Below are 20,246 nucleotides of genomic sequence, written 5' to 3'. Positions count from 1 at the left end.
ACATATAAAATATATTATCATGCATTTATTGTTAAAAAAAAAAATTCACTATAAATATAGAATGATACAGTTATTATTATAGTGTCCACTGTCCACACTCATTACTCATTATTATTGAAAGTTCTTTAAAAGTTCCTAAATTCCTTTTTACAATTTTATATCATTCTAAGTATTTTACTCTTTTACAAGTCGACAAACCTTTTTAATACCCATCGGCCATCATATTCTGAAACATAAAATGTAGTATTTCGTCATTTCGATATAAAACATATTGAATTTTGTTACTATTTTATCGTCATTAGTTATAAACCATTAACTTTTTTGAATGATACCATATGTTTTTAAATCTATATTCTCCGAGTATATATATATATATATATTTAAATCCATATTCCATAAGTATTTCATTTTTGCGGAATAGAGTGTGGTACAGGGGTACTCCTGCATAATCTGTACAAACCTGACAAGTATGTTTTACAACTTCAAGAAGTCCCATCGCCGAATGGACTCTTCGCTCAAGTCATCAGTCCCTCTTATTTTATCTTTATTTTATTCTTATAATATTTCTATCCTTACAGCACTTATACTTATTGTAAAATATTATATAAATATAAAAATTTCATGCTTAACTTTGTCGACACCAAAATATTGTGGGCCAGCTTAAGCGATCGACCAGTTGCTAAATAAATTAAAGATAGATTGAAAATGAGTGAAAAATCTACAACACAATATCATCAGACACGAGTTACGTAAGACATCCACACAAGCGAGAAATCAAATATTATCAAATTTAAAAAGATTTGTCTGTCATTCCACGGAGTCGACGCCACCGATACTGACCGCTGAAAGTTGATGGAAATTAATGGAAGGAAACAAAGAAAACCTTACTGGTTTAGCATCAGTTAAACCAGCGAGGACGGATAAAAATTGTCTGAAGAAGATGAAAGGGTCAAAATAGAGCAAAACATTTAAAAATCATACAATGGGTGCATAGGCGCAACTATAGAGGCCAAACACTGGGGGTGCTAAAATTATGTAGATGAAACAGACCCGTGGGGGCTACGCCCCCACACTCCAAGTTCCTACTTCAATTTTATAATTACTATAACCAATCTTAAATGCATTATAAAAACATAAGCACACAAATATTTACCTCATAAATACATTAGGTATATTACCTATATTATTATTTAGGTGATTCAAATAATGACCTAGTATAAACAGATAAATAATATTATTTTATTTAATAACTGATATCAAAATAATTATACAATTTACATTTTTAGCAGTCACTTACATGAGGCACAATCATCTCAAAGATTAGGTAATAAATAATAATACTATGTTTACATAATATAGTATATTATACATAATATACTATACTATACATAATATATAATATACTATATTACACTAATACTATTTTTCTTTTATTAGTGGAATTGGAATATATTTCCAATATTTCTGAAGAAGTAATTTTATTAACAACATCTCTTTCAATATTTAAACAACCTTACGTAAAACAAAAGAAACTTTTTCATATAATTTTTCCGTTTTTGATCTGGGGGTGCTTCAGCTAATATAAACACCTAATATAACTTGTGATTTATTTAAGATACTTATTTTTTTTTTTGCTATAAATTGCTACGTCATTTAATTTTTTTTAACATAAATTCGTTTTTGTGTTGTATAGTGGATACATGATTTTTTTTATTTCCAACTGATTTTTTATAAAAAATTTTATAGAAATAAAATAAATAATATGCATTTAAGCATTATAAGAACAACAATTGTCAGTATTATTTTAATCTTTTATCATTTTGAGTTATTTTAATTAGATGGATATTCTGTATAGGTATGATATTATTTAATATATAAACCAAGTACATAAAACCTTTGATGAGTAAACGATACGAAAACGGTATTGTGATAAACATATAAACAGTTCCCACCTGTTTTTGGTTTTTGAACTTGAAAAAAAGTTACATAAAAATTATTAATCACAAAATATATTTAATAGTGAACATAAACCATAATAATACACATAATTCTCATTTATTAACATTATTTTATTTAATTTTTCCTAATTATAATGAAATTTATTGTTCTATTATTTTCTATATTTCATTAGTACATAAACAAAAACAATAAATATTTTATTTTATAGTTTTGAATTTGCCGCCATTTAAATATTGACCAATCATAACCACTCTAATAAGTGTAGAAATCATGCCGCCCATCCATTCGTAGTTCATACATTGATTATCTTGCATAACACAAGGTTATTACCAACTTTATGCTTAACCCAATCCACAGATATAATTTGATAAAAATTAATTTGGAAAAAATTTAGTTTTTATAAAAATTTGTTCTAGATTTATGTTGTAATTTGTATCCCGAACGGGCTTGAAATACCAAAATGAAATACGATACAATTCTAAAGCCTGAAAAATATGGAGCGGGAAGTAAGTATTGAAACTAAAAAAAAAAAACTGCCCAACATTAACTTAATTTTTTCTTGCAGTCAAGGGCATTTTCCGACAAGCTCTGCATGAAATGCCATTGATTACAATATGTTCTCCATTCTGCATTGTAGGCGTAGGGCTAATTATGTACCATACTTATAGATACCAAGAAAATGATGGAAACAATAAAAAATATAAATTGAAATATACCCGTAAGTATTATAAATACTTATCTGTATGCATGGTATAATTGTTTTTAATAAATTCAATATAAGATTATATAAATAATATTAACTATTATCCTTCTCAATAGTTCTCAATGCCTATTTACCTTGACTACATCTTTGTCCAGTATGTTCTAACCCCTAAGTAATATAACAATTATTTTTTTCCTCTAAGAGTTCTAAAGCCTTAAGCCCTTAACACTTCCTCTTTTGGTTACACCATTGATATGATATCCATACCCAGTTTCTAATTTAAATTCCACAAAACTAATTTATTATTAAGTAAGCTTCATATACTTTTTATTTGAATACAAACTTATTTATGATTTGTAATACAATTACGAATGTTTCCTAATTATACATCAGTGTTCTGTTACTGAACAATTTAGTGAAATATGAAAATATTAATAACATCAAAAATTAAAAAAAAAACCATTTCATTCTACCTTTATTAAGTGTATACTACTAGTTATTAATTTTTTTTTTTCAGTTTACCGACCAGATGACCCTAGAGTTCCACACATCAAGAATTGAAAATTTATAATTGAATTCTTAAGATTGTATGTTGTTGAATTAATAGTTGTTAGAAATAATAACAAATAAAATAAAAAACAAATCCTTCTAATATTTATGAAAAAAAAAACTATGTATAATTATAAATACAAGACATATTAATTATTAACTACTTTGTTGATTTTTGAAAAAACTCGGACTGTATGATGCAACTTTTGTTATATCTGATTGAGCAACATTATCTCGTCCACCTCTTATTTTTAATTGCAATTTAATATTAGAATCTTTATTGTCTCGTTCTAATATCAACTAAAAAACAAAATTTACAATGTTATTGATTAAATTAATGCCAGACATAGGTAGTAAAGAATTTAAACTAACTTTCATAAGAGGCGGTAGCTCAATAGATCCAGGCACAATCTTCTCTCGTGGTTTGCAATTGGCCAATCGATCCCACCACAACTGTTCTTCGTCTTTGGGTATTAGTCGATAATCAGGTTTGTATGATACACTGTATATTTCAACAGGTTCTTTGTAAACTTTACCTCTAAATATTTTCTCTGCGTGAACAATTATTTTCCTTGCTTTATCTTCCTATAAAAAAGTGCTTGTCAAGTAATTTTCAACTAAAAGTTGTTATGATCACTTACTATTTGTGCAGTGGGTTCGACTGACAAGATTTTGAAAAAGCAAGGTTCTTCGTATCGATCATAGGAGTTCCTAGTTACTAGACGACCAACTCCAGTGGTTCTCAGATTGCCTAAAATTTCCCAGAGTGTCTTACCATACAAATTTGTAGCTCTACCAATTAATTTGACAGACATCTTGGCACAATTCTTTTTTTAAAAATGAGGTGTATACGAATGTTGTATACCCGTGTTCTTAAGAAGTTTTGATATAGTATTAGTTGATGTCTTAGCTGTAAAATAGCAAGAATTACTCAGTCCACAGATAAGTCTTTAGATCATGCTTTATGGTACTCTACGCACTACACTCAAGAGTTTTAAAAGAATCACAGAATTAGTTCAGAGATCAGCAGAATATAAAGTTAAGTACCACAAAACAGAATAATATTAGTAATATTACTGATAATACATGTAAGCCGAACGATATTGATAACTAGCGGGAGTTTAACATATTCTCCTGTAGCCGCACTGTTGGGCCGTCTGTTATCATTCCTACCCGTATTAGTAATAAGTAGTTACTGTCTAGCCACAGCGTTTTACTTAATTACGTGTTTTTATTTCCTTCCTCAAGTTGATTTCGTCGCTAAGTACCTAAAGCTTGCTGCCTACTGCCTAGTAAGTAGCAGTAGCTACCCATCTCTATTGATATTGTCTCATTTGAGTGATATTTCATATTGATACATCTTTTTTTTCGCCCTGAAGTGGGCTAGTAATGCAATTGTGCAACAGGTGTATTTGAACCTTCAAGCTGTTTTAAACGGCCCATGAGTTCATCATCGCGGAGATGGTGATATAATGACACCGTCATTTAGCAGTTGACACTTAGATGGAACTAGATCGTCCAATGATGACAAAGTTGGAAATAAAAAGCAAAGTATGTGGTATAAATAACAATCAGTTTATTTACAATAACTACACAGTTTCATGTTTTCAACAGTTTGACGCCGAGTTCCGTCGTATCTCGTTACCCAAAACAGACGTTGGCACTTATGAACAATTCAGAATTCTTATTGAACGTTTACATAAGTTAATTGAAGTGCCATTTGTATTGTCATATACGGATCCAAAGGATGGAGATCTATTACCAATCAACAATGATGATAATCTCGGACGAGCAGTTTTAACTGCCAAACCATTGTTAAGGATAATTGTACAGCGTAAAGGTAAGATTTCATGGATTAAGTTAAAAATGTTATCATTTGCTTATTTCAGCTTAATATTTTTTAGTATGAAACTAATGTTTAGTAGGTTAGGCTATAGATTTAAGGCCTCCAATAAAATTGTATCCAGGAGCTTATTAAAACTTAATTTACGCTACTGTAATCTTATGTACCTATTATCATTTCCAACGGCATAATATACATACTAAAAAATATTAAGTCTTAGTATGTATCATGGAAAATAATTATGTGAGATTACAATGGCTTAGCTAAGTTTTATAAAGCCCTTAGATACAGTTTTATTGGAGGGCCTATATCTATTTTAACTTTTTAAACATTTTTGAATATGGATTTGTGTTCTTTGTCCTTATTACACTCATTAATTGTAATATTATTTAACATTTTCATAAACTGGCTCATTCCACAACAACAATTATCAATATTAATATCATTATTTTTAAATTCTTAAATTGTCTATTTTTCCATTACTTCTCCCGTATTTTTTCCGCTGTATAAAATCCAGTAAAATATTTTATTTTAATATTTATAGGAATTCCAAGTTGGTTAACCTTGCCTTACATCTTGTATTGAATCTATAGTTATGGAAAAAATAGTGCGGAAGTAATAATTGTAATAAAATCTTATTTTTCATATTTTCTCATTCTACCAATACAATTATATGATTTTTAACTGAGTAGCTAACACCTCTTATGCTTTATTTGGGTTTCTCTAGTAATGTTGGAAACATTGAATCATAATTGGCTTAAAAGCTTGATTATAGATATTTCCGGGTTTAAGTTTACGTCTTCTGTATGGTGCTTGATGAAAAAATGTTGCTCACATTGTGTGATAGACTAAAGACACATTTATTATGCTTTATAATTGACATCCAATATTCAACTTCAGAATTGTTATGCTTATTTATTTGACTATAATATATTATACTACTAATATTATACTACTATTTTTAAAACTCATATTATGCGCTTTAAATGGCACAATATAAAATTCAGACTTAATACTGCATTTTATAAAAAATGAATGAAGTTTTTTGTAATGTTAAACATTATTAAATCCAATTGCGATATCATTAATTAGTATTAATTAATTTGTTATAATAAAAATAAATGTGCACTACCTGTGCCTACTGTAATCCTGTATAATTATGAAAATTGAAGTGCTGAGTTAATATTCACTCTAGTTGAAAATTTTTGAGTAATTGTTAGAGTTAAGGAAATTGTATTAAAATGTTTATTAATTTTTTCAATAGTCTTAAAAAACATTATCGCTAAGTTTATAGGTAGTAGTTTTCAATAGATTTGGTATATGTAATTAATTTACTTGAAAAATTTCACTAATCTTTTTCTAAGTTTAAATTTATTGATAAATATTAATTGGTAATTATTTTTATTACTTAATTTTAATATAAGAACCTTATATCATTTAAAAATTAACATTATAATACACGCTTAAAAAAAAAAATTTGACCGTCTTTTATAATCTATAGATCTACATACTCAGGGGTATTCTATTTCAATAACCACAACACTTCATCTAAAGGTACCCCTATAATATACGCTCTTTAATCTCCATTGTCTTAGGATAAACAATCATTTTTAAACAAGTGACTCCATTGTTCTGAGAATCATTGAAACTAGTTGGCAGTTGTTGGGGGGAGTTTCTGTGAGTTTCCAGTAAAAAAATCTAAACATAATATTTTTAATTTAGTCTAAAATACAATATATTAAGTAGGTAGAATGTATTATGGTTTTTATTTTTTATTAATCTTATATGGTTACCCATATAGATTGTGAATTTGTTACATAAATTTATTGGTAACAACCTTCAGTCCTGTTGGAACTATTTTCATCTTTAAATTTAAACCAAATTTTATTAACAACATTTTATTGATTTTTGAAGTTTTCAATTATATTATATAATATTTTTTAATAAATATATACTATTTAATAATATGGTTCTTTAGATCTAAATTATCTGTGTCTTCTATAAAAATTATGTCTACTTCATTGTTTTTGGAATTTCTCTCAAAATATTTAACATGCTAATCAAAAGTTTATAAATTATAATACTTAAAATGATAATATTTCTAGTAATAGTCGAGATTATAGTGGAAATTTTCCAATTTCTAATGTAAGTATTTTTTATAATTAGATCCAACTCCCTATTTAAGCATTTTATTTTTAAATTTTTATAAAATTTCAAAGTAACTTAATTCTTAACTTTATTTTTAATTCCAGTGAGAAAAACTTAATAGAAATTATAGAAATTACGTTTTCAGGGGGCTATTTTCTAGTTAATTTATTTGTACACCAGACTTCCTTATACTTCCTTTGAATTCCAGGTTTAAACTAATGTCTGAATTCTCTATATTTGTTTTAACTTTCCTATGTTTTTCCTCAGTTTATGCATACTTTCATGTACTTTTATTTTTAATTTTTTTCCCTGTTTTCTCTTATATTTTGTAATACTATTTGCTTATGCCAATATTCTCAATTCAATAGTCACGACCATCAATTATATAATATTTATTTTGCTTAACGAGTTGACATAAATAATGTTAAAATAATCAAAGTATTTACTATACTAATAATTTGATAATACAATTTTTATTTGTAATCTAAAGTATAACATAAATTAAAATATAGGAATTGAAATTATTTACTTAACTTTCAAATATTATAATATATTTAAGTTAAGATAAATGATTTTTGCAAATTATATATTAGTATATATAATAATAAACATTGCATTCTTAATTTAATTGTTGACTAATGAGATTTAAATTATTAAAAACTGAAATAAAATTTTGTGAATTAAGATATGTAATATTTTATTCATGAAAATAGATCTAAATAGTTTTTACTTTATTGTTTTTGCAAGTAAAATACCCAGTTATCAACAGATAAACATTTAATTTAATGTATATTTTTATATAGGTATACTTAATATCATCTTAGTGTTAGACTCTAATTTATGTTCAATTAAGCTGTTTTTAAATTTGTATTTTTGGTTGTATTGTATTTGATACTAAAAACATTTTTAAAGTTGCAATTTTAACAAGCCTCAATCAAATATTTAGATTTAATTTTATATTAAATTCAAAATTTGAACAATTTCAGAACTAGGAATTTCCCTCTTTTATCCATCTAGTTAACTTAAGACTCAATTTTTTACCACCAACGATTCTCAACATTGAATCATTTTTTATATTCTAAAAAGTAATGATAGGAAAAAAATACTTCTCTGGAGAGCTCAGAATCTAATATAACTTTTTTGTAGAATTAAAATCTACCTTCTTCCCTCAAAATTATAATAAAACTAGTTATCAATATTATGAATTAACCTATGTAATTATTTTGTTAGAACATACAAATAATGCAATTTTAGGTGTGTTAAGTATTTAATTTGAAGATATGAGAATTAATAAAATATTTTATCATTATTTAAATGAAACTTAATTTCATTGAAGATTACTTTCAAAATTTTTAATTGTGTTATGTTATTTTATTTGGAACCGGTATATTGTAATATTTCTTTTATGGTTTAAAGCTCTTCAAGAAAAGTTAAGTGAAAATAATGTGTCTTTTATATTATTATCAGTCTATTTTATCTGAGGTGAATATTGAATAGTATAATTATGAACCTTTCATATATTACATTATATACAAGTTTGTTCCTAGTAAGCGTTTTCTTCAGAGTTCAAACAAATGTGTGGGTTTGGCATCTGAATAAAAAAAGGGTGTTTTTTTATTTTTTATGATTAATACAAACAATTATTTTGATTGTATTCATAATCTCTGTATATGTATTGTTTATTCATTTATTGTATAATATTATAATTATGTAAACATTATAATAAATACTAAAACAAAAATTTGTATTTTGTTTATTATTATTTTGAGTTAAAACTTAAATTTAGTTATCACTTATCAGTAGGGCTTGCATCTTTTCCTGGAATGATCAATACTATGCTTTCCAAAATATAAATATGTTTCATAGACCATAGTACACAATAAACTAACTATTTTCTATTTATCTATTTTGGAGTATTTTTTGACGTTTTTTTTTTAAATTTAAATTTTGTAGATAAATGTATTTTTTGAAAGGGCGTTTTTCGATATTTTAGCACTGGTTATCAGCTATGTACAATATACTTTTTGATTATTTCCATATAGTTTATTTAATAACTAGATAATCTATATTACTATATTAGTTATTAGTATAATTATATTTCTTTTAAAAAACGTTATTCGACATTCGTAGTCATTGGTAATATATGCCTACAAAACACGAGTAGCTTATTTTATTTCTCTCTTTCATGACTCTTCAAGGAGCTAACGACAGTACTTGTGTATGGCAGTGGCCAGTAATGTGTAATTATTTAGTTGTTGGTAAAGAATTTTAATTGATGCGGAACTACGGATCGTAGGTAGGAAGAAGGGAAACTAACATTTGACAGTTCAAATCCAAGGGAATTTCTCACGTAAACGAGTTTTGTTTTCTAAATATTATAGTCATTATTCGATGGTTTTTTCTCTTATACGCGCGTCGTCAGAAAATATTGACCGTTGAAAAATGCAACGGAACTTGCCATTACGATAAATTTTATATTCGGCGACGGAAAATGTCTGGGTGTTTGGTCTTAATGAACTGTGATGATCACTGATTATTGATTAGTGAGTCATGTCTCAAAATATACCGATTGGCGATTGCCGAGTACCTTCACTATGAACAGCCTATATTAGTTATTGCGTTATTGCTTATTAGTTATTACTACCTATTTTATTTGATACCTATTATATTGCTTTACAAATTACACCTTATTTCTCACCATTTAAACAAGGACGCGAGGATAGGATGTTTTTTTAATTTCAAGTAAAAAATCACTGGTTTTCTATTATTTTTATTATATTGTCGATTGTTTTTATACAACACTTCGAAATACAGTCGAAAGTCTCTTGCAGTCCGGATATATAAGACTCGCAACCTTTTTAGTATTTTCGATTAGTTAAACGTTGACGATTGTCGATTGACTACTGTCTTGTAAACGGCTATCGTATGATAATAATATATTAGATAAATGCAAAACGTGTATATACATGCCCATAAAAATATATAATTAATATTATTTTGCGGCGCAATAAAAAAAACTTGTTTGTCTTATATTTATATCTATCAGTATGTACACAACTTAACACCGGCTATTTTAAAGTACTTATTGGATGCTCTGGAGCGCTATAATTTTTATAATTTTCAAGCATTATGTGGAAAAACATTTTAAAACAGTAATATATAAACAAGAATACAATATATTACTTAAACTCTTATATTATATGTCATTATATTTTTTAATATGTGGAATTCATCTTTGCAGCCATGGCCTTCATAGGAATTTTATTTTCTCGTAGAACTATAGCATAGTTAATACGATCTTAGCCGTTGGGTATATCAATATTTTTCGTATTTTCCTCATTTTGTATATTGCATTTGATAATTTATTATGGAAGGTTCGTAAACTCTCCAAGAATTCTTTCGCATAGGAACCTGATGAGTTTCTTGCTTGACTATTTTAATAAACCGTTAATATATAACAAAGGTTGATATCGGTATTTTATTATTTTTGGTAGTTATCAGTCATTACGATTATAGTAATAAACATATTTTCTACCATCTCTCTCTGTCACTATCTAAAATTTACCAATTTTTTCCAATGTACGATCATTATTTGATTTTCCTACCTCAGCTGGGGAGTCCAAACGGTATTTTACCAGTTGCAGGAGTGTTGAATTTTTGCATAGCCCGGTAGTTTTTTTTTTATTTCACTAGTAGGAAGTGTTCTTTATAATCTCCTTATTGTTTCTAATTCCCCACTCTCTAGTATTACTGTCTATAGGTATGGACCATTTATTTTTCCTATTTTTTTCTTTCGTAGATTAGTGGTTATATTTTGTATTTTATCTAGCGGCCATGTTTCACACCCGTACACTAAATATAGGCCGCATAATAAGGATACGGTAGAGCACTTGAATCTTTTGACTTTTTGAAGTCATTCTTGAATTAACACTTAAATATAGTTTAAACTATAATACTACCATATTATATTTCCCGCTTCTATCCATGGTCGTTTTCAGTTTAAATCTTCAATTTACACTCGCTCTCTAGTGTCTTCTATAGATGAATGTGCAGAATGATAAATCATCATATAATAACAATACATATATTGTTTGTTCTATGAGTTCTTTCCGTTTTATAATTACGATCCAAGTATGAAATTACTCATTTTGACATATATATATATAATATATATACATTGTTGATGCTGCTCAGATATGTGGTACATATAATTTATATATTATATATTTATATGTAATATATATGTATATACTATATACCACACAGTAAAATACGTTTATTATAATACGGCATGTTTCATAATTTACGAACACATATAAATAAGATTCAAAAATATTTAAAAAAAGCTCCAGAATAAATTTTCAGTGCAGTTTTTCATAGAGAACTCTGTCCCATCAGTAGCATTTGATTCGCTCTTGACGTTGTCGACTCAATTCGTATTCTCGTCAACTTTTCCGCTTCAATTACAGAATGCTTCGGAGTCAATATTAATCTATTTTGGGTCTCACCAAATGGCGCTAAGTTAATTCATATCTAATACCTACTTCTGATAACTTCTATTTAATATTAAGTATACCCATGTCTCTAATTTTGATTAGTCCTTTCGGCTTTCAGTTTTCTTCTTAATTGTTTTTACGTTGAATTCTTCGGTCACATTGATTCTTTAGTTTCGTTTCATATTCACAGCTTCTTAATCTCCTCGCACCTTTATTATCGCTCCTCCATTTTTCAATTGTCTCATACTTGTGATCCTATCGTCTATGACGATCTGTTCAGCTCTGGGTTTTATTCTTTTTACCAGTTCTGAGAATGGCTGAGCCTAGGTTAATGCGCTCAACACACCAGTGTGGTTCAATTTGCGTGGTTTTTGGATTCCTTCACTTGAATCTCCTTGTCATCTTGTTGTAACAAGACTATGTGTTACAGAGCGTTTTCTTACCCGTAACCTGGGTAAACGTCTCTTGCATGTTCATAAGCGCAACGGGGGGAGGGGAACTCGAGAGGGTTAGACCCCCAAAATCGTTAGGTATAACTTCCCCTCCCAAAAAAAATTAATTTAATACTTCAATCGTTACTTAAAATATTGTTAAGCCTTTTATAAATGAACTGTAATTCTTATAAGTTATTTTATTTTTATTTTTAAGTTTCATCTGTGAGGAGGACAAACACATATTGACACTTCACCGTAAACCAAGATCGGGTTTTTTTTGTATAAATTTTAATATTTTCAATAAAAGATGATGTGGGGGGGGGTAATGCCTCTATGGGTTACTTTTTGGATAATATCAAGAGGGACTTAAGTCCCCTCCCCAACATTTTAGCCCTAGTTGCGCTACTGTACATGATGCTCATACCGACGGGTAATCTATGGCAATGATTAAGAGACCTTCACAGATGTGAGGCAACTCACAATAAAAATTATTTTCATATTTGAAACTTGTGAAAAACAAATAATTAGCAAATTCTGATATTAAGAATCTATTACAAGATAATTTTTTGGTAAACATTTTCAGGTTTATTTTATAACCAATTATTTTTTTTCTGATATAGAGCTAGAGAAGAATAATCTTTTATATATGTCTAAATATTGTATTTCTGGATAAAACTACAAAACACATAACCGACCACACAATTTTTAGTGTGCTATAATTCAGAAAATCAGATCCTGCCAACATATAATTTGTTAAATAACTTAACTGGATATTTGTACACCCTTTAAATTAATGATTTGTGTTCATATTTCACAATAGATTTCATATTAATTTGAAATTTCTTTATCTTATTCAAGAATTATATTTGATAGTTTTCTATGTTATTTTTTGGCTTATGTTTAGTAAAACTACAAAATATTATACATTTGCCATTTTATTTTCATCTATTGTTATTGAGCATATTAAGATAGGTAGATATAATAAGTTTGTTTGTCAATTGTAAAAAACGGAGAAATTGTTCTGCTATTTGATGGAATAGGTATCGAGAGTACCTCTTAACTGAGTAGGTCGCTGTAATTGTTGTTAAATTTGTAATCAATGATAAATCATTTTACCTATACAATGAAAAACAAATGAGCAGAGTAGGTCTGTTAGCATTATATATTTTTTCTAAAAGTGGTTTATTATTTATGTCTATTTATTTTGCTTTTCATTTTTCTATGAAGTATGTTGAACTAATTTTTGCTTGAAAATAATTACATACATTACATAATTATAATTATTATATTATTAGCCATTATTCACTAATAGGTTAATAGTAATATGTTGTATGACAATGTGAATAAGTTCTTGATATAAATAACTTAAAATTCTATTGTGAATAATAAATAAACATACGTATTTGCAAAAAAATTCAACACATATCATTGTAGAACTAATTCAATCACTCCGCTAGGAAACTAATATAAAAATTACATATCTGTATTTTACTTTAAAGAAATGTATCTAAAATTTATAAATAGCAATTCAAATAATATCTAAGTGTCTAGCAGCAATTATGTCATATAATTTTATTTGTGTTGATATTAAATTTATTTATGTATAATAATAATATGTTTAAAACATATTTTACATTTATTTGCAATTACCTACCTAACTCTTAATTATTATAGATTACCTATATTATTATTATTATTATTATTATTTTTTTTTTTTTGAGAAAAGTTAATTATTTGGCTAATAGCAATAAATAGTAATAATAAATAATTTAAACTCATTAGTAAAATTACAAATGAATTTGTCATGACACTAATAAATGTATTAATAATTATGACACATAAAAATGTTATTGTATCTGTTACTATAATTATAAAGCTTAAAATATTTTGTATTTAGGTATATGATAATAACTATATAATAGATGTAGTATAATAATTAAGTAAATAAATAAATAGTATTCCTTATACTGTGATAAGTATAGAATATTTTTAATATGCTCTTTTTATATACCATTGATTATAAATTAAAACTTCATAATGAACCATTGTATTATATCTTAAATGATAATATTATGAAAACAATGTTCTAAATTAAGCTTGGTTTAAGATTGTGTCTTAAAAAAAATATTGTATATAAAATTAATTATTATGTGTACAGTGAAGGTATCTCTTTTTTTAATTTATCCTATCCTAAATCTTAATACAATGTAATTGTCTCAATAGAATATTTATGTATTAATAAATAAAGTTTTATCAGGAGATATAATTATAGATTTATATAAAAATTTAAATCATTTTATATAGAAAAAAAATAGGTATATTAAAAGTCTATTGAATATTTTTGTCCAAAAATTGTACAGTTACCTGATCTATCGTGACATAGGATTTTAGACTTGTTTTTTGTTAAATTTACTGGTTGAACAAATTAAGCAATAAGAATTTAAAAAAAATTAATTTGAATTTTTCTTCAAGACTAGTTGAGAAAAATGTTGATAACTTTTTGATATTATTTTCTAAATTCCTAAAAATGTTTTACTAAAAAATATCAACTAAAAAATAGTTATATATCATGTCATATAGAATGAAAATCAAAAATTCAAATCTTTTTTTCAAAATTCTTATCGCTTCACTATATTAATCAATGCATTTTACAAAGAACACATCTTAAATCCTATATGTATAGTACACATGTGTTAGAGAGATAGAAAATCACAGTATTAAATCTTCTTAAAGTAACTAAGTTTATTTAGTTTACATAATCATTTAAAAGTTGCTCAAAAGTCAACAATATGGTCATCATTGACTGACAAGATGGTATAGAAGAAAATAAGGTAGTGCCAGAAAAAAAAAAACAATAAAAAGAAAAGTGGAATCAACAAATCCAAATATAAGTTTTTTAAGAAATGTTATGCTAACTGTTAGTGCCGATCTGATGACAACTGCTCATACCATATTGATTTTTAAATACTTTAATTTATATTAAACTAATTGCACCTTAATCTTAAATCATTTTATTCTAATTTCAGGTGAAAGTCTTGAAGAATTGAATGGGTATGGTACATACAGGCCTCGCAATATCATATCATCAATTTTGGGTGGTACACCTAGCAAAGCAAAACATCTTTGGATATCAAACCCTCAGGATTTTCGACAGGTAAAATAAATTATTTGTCATGTTAAGAATTTTCAAATTTGTATGTAATAATTTTGATTTTAGGTGTCCGCAATTATAGATGTAGACGTAGTTCCAGATACATGTCGCCGAGTTCGACTACTTAAACATGGTTCAGAACGACCATTAGGTTTCTATATTAGAGATGGCACTAGTGTGCGAGTTAGTCCTTCTGGTGTGGAAAAGGTTCCTGGTATTTTTATTTCCAGATTAGTTCCAGGAGGCTTGGCAGAAAGTACTGGGCTTTTAGCTGTCAATGATGAGGTCTTAGAAGTTAATGGTATTGAAGTGGCCGGCAAAACTTTGGACCAGGTATATTCAAACATTTTAAACATCAATAAAGGAGATAAATTCAAAATAAAAATTATACTTAAAATCCATTCCAAAAATAGTTGCTAGCTTACATGTTTAGAATGTTCTTTGTTTTTTCCTTAAAAAATAATTAAAAGCTTAGAAACAATGTATTAAAACATTATTATTTGTGCCATATTATCAATGCCGCTTAAAACTTGCTAAGCTTTTTTACTGTGCCTAAAAGTGTTTTTTAGAGAGAAAAAATACTACCAATAAATCCTGATATATTCTATAGTATTATTAATATTCTTTGTTTATCATTAATCTAGGTAACAGATATGATGGTAGCTAATAGTCATAACTTGATTGTTACTGTAAAACCAGCTAATCAACGAACCACAATGTCAGCACCCCGGCGAGGTTCTTTATCAAGAACATCACAGTTATCTAGTGGATCACAACAATCAGCGCATAGTGCCGCTACCACAGTTAACACCTCTGAAGAAGATGACCAAGATGAAGTGGTAGATTTGACTGCAGGTTTAGCTTTACAAGTAGCAAATGAGTCTACTAGTACTGCAGACCCATAGGAATAAAAGGTACTTGTCACTTTTTCTCAAGAAATTAACCAAGTGTCTAAAAAATAAATGAGCTTATGATGAGCTTGTTAAATTAATAGGACAATAGCATTCCAAATAAATTAAATAATAAAGAGTTAGTTTTATTTATGATGTTAGATCATTTGTCTTCCACTTCATGTTTTAAAATGTTTAATAGTCATAGTGTAGTATATGTGTTTTATAAAATAGTTAAACTCAAACAATTAATACTAACAAATTATTACAGGGTGACATTCAATTTAATACTGCTCTAAGCTAGATAGATTCTATTAACTGAAATATTTCATAGCTCAAATTATACATTAAAAAAAATCTTTGTGGATGTTTGTTTTATGCTAACAATTTAAAATTAACATTTGAACCAATTTTTTTCTGGTAAAAACCATTTTATTAAATAAAGTTACTACATTTCTGTTGTTAATAATATAAAAATCCCCTAGTTCAACAATTTTTTCTTTTCCTTCTGATCTCAAAAACAAATTTCATAACACTCACTTTTATGAAATGATACGTATTCAAAAAAAAAAATCAGTTTATAACCTTATCATTCCAATATTTCATAATAAATATTACATAGACTGAAAATAGACAAATTTCCTCTTAGTAAATATTTTTTTTTATCTCCTAAATCTGAGCTAATATAATTATTTCTTCATTAAAAAAAATAGTCAATTTTTGTCAATATATGTACATTTAGTGACTGGTTTTGTGATATTATTACACACTATTTTATAACTTACATGTACTCAACATATTAGTATATTTAATATACTTGTAGTTTACCACTATAGGTCAAATACTGACTAAAAAAATTTAAATAATTTTTGATAAAATTGATTTGTATTATTTCTTACAATCTAAACTAATTAAAGTTTGCAAACAGATATCCGTCCATTATAGATAAATATTCAGTTCAACTTAATAAACATGTAAGGCGATGACCAATTTTTATCAGAGGTTGGTCAAGCCATAAGGGTTTGTACTCATACTGATACAACCATTTGTGGAGCTATCGTGTAAGTTTTGATGTTGGTGAGCACAATTGGCTGCCGAGCATGTTTCTTAAGTTGAACAGAGTATAGATATATTTTTTTTAAATGTTAAATGTACTTCCTGTATACGTCATTTTGTGTTGATCATCATTATTACATAGTATTATTATTGTCATTATCATTATTATTGTCATTATTATTATTATTATTATTATTATTATTATTACTTTTATTATTATTATTATTATTATTATTATTATTATTATTATTGGAATTATAAATATTACATGTTAGGGCCAGTTGTACCATCTCCGATTAAACCGGAGCTTAATTAGCTGAATTTGCCCGGTTAAATATCTGCTATCAGCTGATTAAGCATAATTGAAGTTTAACCGTAGATGGTACAACTGGCCCTTAGTGTCCAAAAAAACTGATAAACTATCACACACATAAAAACTACCAAATAATTTTATATTTTTAATCATTGTTAATGTTTTATTCTTTGTAATAAATATTAATAATATAGTTTAATATTTTTATATTAACTAAAAATCTAAACAAATGAACATAAATATTTGTTTAGTAAAACATTTTTGAAAAATAAATATACTGTATTGATAAAATATATTTTGAATGTGAACATACCAAATTTACAAATATATTATGTTTGTATAAAAATAACTATTCTATTAATAATGTCCATTAAAAATAAATAGTTGTGCAGAATTAAATATAATACAATTTGTTTATAAATCATAAACCTGTTTTAAATAATTTATTTTAATTATTATATTAATTTCAATTAGTATCATAGATAAGCAAAACATTTAATTCATTAGTAATGACTAAGTAAAATCAATATTGTTAAATTATTATTTCTTGATAGACTATTAACAAATTTTGTAAATAGTTGTTGATAAGGTTTTTATAATTAAAGTTCCTTAAAACAGTATAACAAAAATTATTTCAATATTAATCACATATTATTTTTATTAATTTTACTGATTTAATAAGATTAGTAGCAAATGCATTTAAAACATTTTGTTTAAAACTAAATTAATAATATTATAGATTAGTTAAATAAAAACTCATAATAGACATTTTATTATTATTACATTTTGTAGCTTAACAATTTCATTTTGTTACTGTATGTACTAATGAAAATTATGTTTCTTAATTCACATATTGAAGTGCAAATTAATTTTATTATCCCTACAACTATGTAACAAATAAAATAATATTAATATATCATACATCATTATTATTGTATAATATTGTTTGTTATACCTAGTCTGTATTTAAATTATAATAGAAAGTAAAAAATTATTTTATCATACACATTTAAACAATATAAAATTTAAGAAAAATATTAGGTTTGTAATATTTGTCTTAAATATTTTATTTATAATAATTAATAGTTATATTGTGTGCAATAGTTATATTTTTCCATCTTAACTTTTATTAAAATTACATAAGGAATATCATTATGTATTTAATTGGTATCAATAAATCTGTATAAAACATTATTTTATATTTAAGGTATACAAAAATCTATTTTTCTAAGTGTAATAAGTAATTCATTTTTATTACCGATTTTATGTATTATGTGTATTATTGTTTATTTTTATTAATTAATTAATAATTGAATATTTTCAATGTTCTTATTATTGTATTTGATTTTTGATTTATTATTATTTTTGGAGCGTTTATTGCCCAATATTCTTATATTTGTATTTTGTATTCAATTATTTAAAAATAAATCCACTTAGACTGCAACTTATATGAGCTTCTCACAACTGAAACAAAAAATTCTCCCTAAACAATGGATTTATTTTAACTTTAATTCCTTATTACAAACTTTTCTCAAGACATCTAAATCTTAATTACAATATATTAAGGTAACCGTATTAATTAAGACGTTTCTCAAACCCATATAACCCTACATAATCCAGCTCTGAAGTTCAGTCAAATCATCCAACATGAACTGTATCCAAATCTTCCAGACCAACGGTTTTCATTAAATTCCCATATGTTATATATCTAACCATGCATTTCTATTCTTTTTGTCCAAAAAATGGCCAACCTTCTTTAATAAAATATTTAATTTCTGTCAACAAAACCTACACAATTTACTTGTGTACTGGACTATTAACTCCCTACATTCCTGATGACCCTGTAAGGCACTTAAACATATATGGTGCTTTGATTACTAGTTGAATAAATCAACTGGATTTCAATCTCTGTTACATTAATACAACAAAAATTTACAAGGAAAGTTTAAAATTTGTAAGTCATTATTTTCTTAGGTAGAGAGAAAAAATAGTAGACCAACCTTAAGTAACCCACCTCTTCATACCCATATGTTCAGAAATGATATTTGTTTGCTCATAATTGGCAAGTAATTTATTGCTAGACCATTAAAAAAATATCATCTATCAGGTGGATAGCACTTTATAAATTATAACTAATAATCAATGTACACCTATATTATATTGTAAGTATTTACAAATAAGTAAGTAGAACTGTATTTTATATTTATATATGATGATGTTGTTTGGCTGACACAGCTGTTTTTCATATTTAATGATTTTGTCTCATTAGATTACAGTGATCTTCATTTTTTTTTCATTTATAACAACCACATCTATCTTTGCAATTTAATCCACGGCTACCAAAAGTTGTTTTTCTTGAAACTCACGAAGAGGATTATCCAGACTCATAATCATGCTAAAATGTATCCGTAAACATTAATTAATTAACTTTATAATATTGTAAAAGCATTGTAAAAATACTTTGTTGTATTGAAACAATTATATTAATAAATTTTAAAAAAATCTTTGCTATTTTCAAATAGTAAATACCTAACTTGCAAATTGTTGATTAAGGTTAACTCAAGTTATTAAATTATAAATGATCCATCAAGCTTAAAAAACTCACACTGGTTGACTTGCAGGTATTTAATGGACTTTCAGTACCCATTGCCAACTATAACTTGCAATAAGAATTTCTTATAGTATGGTAACTTGCATAGGCGGA

The 20,246-nt window shown here is 26.3% G+C and overlaps 3 protein-coding genes across 4 annotated transcripts; 2 read left to right on the top strand and 1 right to left on the bottom strand.

Moving 5' to 3' along the window:
• Positions 1 to 2,302: 2,302 nt before the first annotated feature.
• NdufA3 (NADH:ubiquinone oxidoreductase subunit A3) lies at positions 2,303 to 3,371 on the top strand. The gene is made up of 3 exons (XM_015518182.2): positions 2,303 to 2,465; positions 2,525 to 2,677; positions 3,180 to 3,371. The coding sequence occupies exons 1-3, from the start codon at positions 2,420 to 2,422 to the stop codon at positions 3,221 to 3,223; spliced, it is 243 nt and encodes an 80-aa protein (XP_015373668.1). The 5' UTR covers positions 2,303 to 2,419; the 3' UTR covers positions 3,224 to 3,371.
• Positions 3,295 to 4,273, bottom strand: mRpS34 (mitochondrial ribosomal protein S34). Its single transcript, XM_015518180.2, has 3 exons — positions 3,853 to 4,273; positions 3,584 to 3,796; positions 3,295 to 3,511 (listed from the first exon to the last, which is right to left on the bottom strand). The coding sequence occupies exons 1-3, from the start codon at positions 4,024 to 4,026 to the stop codon at positions 3,368 to 3,370; spliced, it is 531 nt and encodes a 176-aa protein (XP_015373666.1). The 5' UTR covers positions 4,027 to 4,273; the 3' UTR covers positions 3,295 to 3,367.
• A 100-nt stretch (positions 4,274 to 4,373) lies between these two features.
• Positions 4,374 to 18,990, top strand: par-6 (partitioning defective protein 6). Of its 2 annotated transcripts, XM_015518194.2 has the most exons (6): positions 4,374 to 4,503; positions 4,591 to 4,762; positions 4,826 to 5,051; positions 15,159 to 15,286; positions 15,350 to 15,616; positions 15,928 to 18,990. In XM_015518194.2, the coding sequence occupies exons 2-6, from the start codon at positions 4,715 to 4,717 to the stop codon at positions 16,186 to 16,188; spliced, it is 930 nt and encodes a 309-aa protein (XP_015373680.1). In that variant the 5' UTR covers positions 4,374 to 4,503; positions 4,591 to 4,714; the 3' UTR covers positions 16,189 to 18,990. The 2 variants fall into 2 exon arrangements, with proteins under 2 accessions (XP_015373680.1, XP_015373681.1); XM_015518195.2 differs by having other exon boundaries at positions 4,419 to 4,762.
• The last annotated feature ends 1,256 nt before the right edge of the window (positions 18,991 to 20,246 follow it).

This window comes from Diuraphis noxia, unplaced genomic scaffold, assembly GCF_037042655.1.
Source record: "Diuraphis noxia isolate RWA-SAM2 unplaced genomic scaffold, SU_Dnox_SAM2 contig0004, whole genome shotgun sequence".
Taxonomy (NCBI): domain Eukaryota; kingdom Metazoa; phylum Arthropoda; class Insecta; order Hemiptera; family Aphididae; genus Diuraphis; species Diuraphis noxia.
Note: the sequence above shows the minus strand (reverse complement) of the source record. Positions and strands in the feature narration are given on the sequence as shown.

Coding starts and splice junctions, on each gene's coding strand:
- NdufA3 (XM_015518182.2), top strand. CDS start 2,420: ATGAAATACGATACAATTCTAAAGCCTGAAAAATATGGAGCGGGAA. Junction 2,466..2,524: donor TGAAAAATATGGAGCGGGAA/GTAAGTATTGAA, acceptor TTTTTCTTGCAG/TCAAGGGCATTTTCCGACAA. Junction 2,678..3,179: donor ATATAAATTGAAATATACCC/GTAAGTATTATA, acceptor TTTTTTTTTCAG/TTTACCGACCAGATGACCCT.
- par-6 (XM_015518194.2), top strand. CDS start 4,715: ATGGAACTAGATCGTCCAATGATGACAAAGTTGGAAATAAAAAGCAAA. Junction 4,763..4,825: donor AGTTGGAAATAAAAAGCAAA/GTATGTGGTATA, acceptor TGTTTTCAACAG/TTTGACGCCGAGTTCCGTCG. Junction 15,617..15,927: donor CCGGCAAAACTTTGGACCAG/GTATATTCAAAC, acceptor TCATTAATCTAG/GTAACAGATATGATGGTAGC.
- mRpS34 (XM_015518180.2), bottom strand. CDS start 4,026: ATGTCTGTCAAATTAATTGGTAGAGCTACAAATTTGTATGGTAAGACA. Junction 3,797..3,852: donor TCGAACCCACTGCACAAATA/GTAAGTGATCAT, acceptor ACTTTTTTATAG/GAAGATAAAGCAAGGAAAAT. Junction 3,512..3,583: donor AGCTACCGCCTCTTATGAAA/GTTAGTTTAAAT, acceptor TTTGTTTTTTAG/TTGATATTAGAACGAGACAA.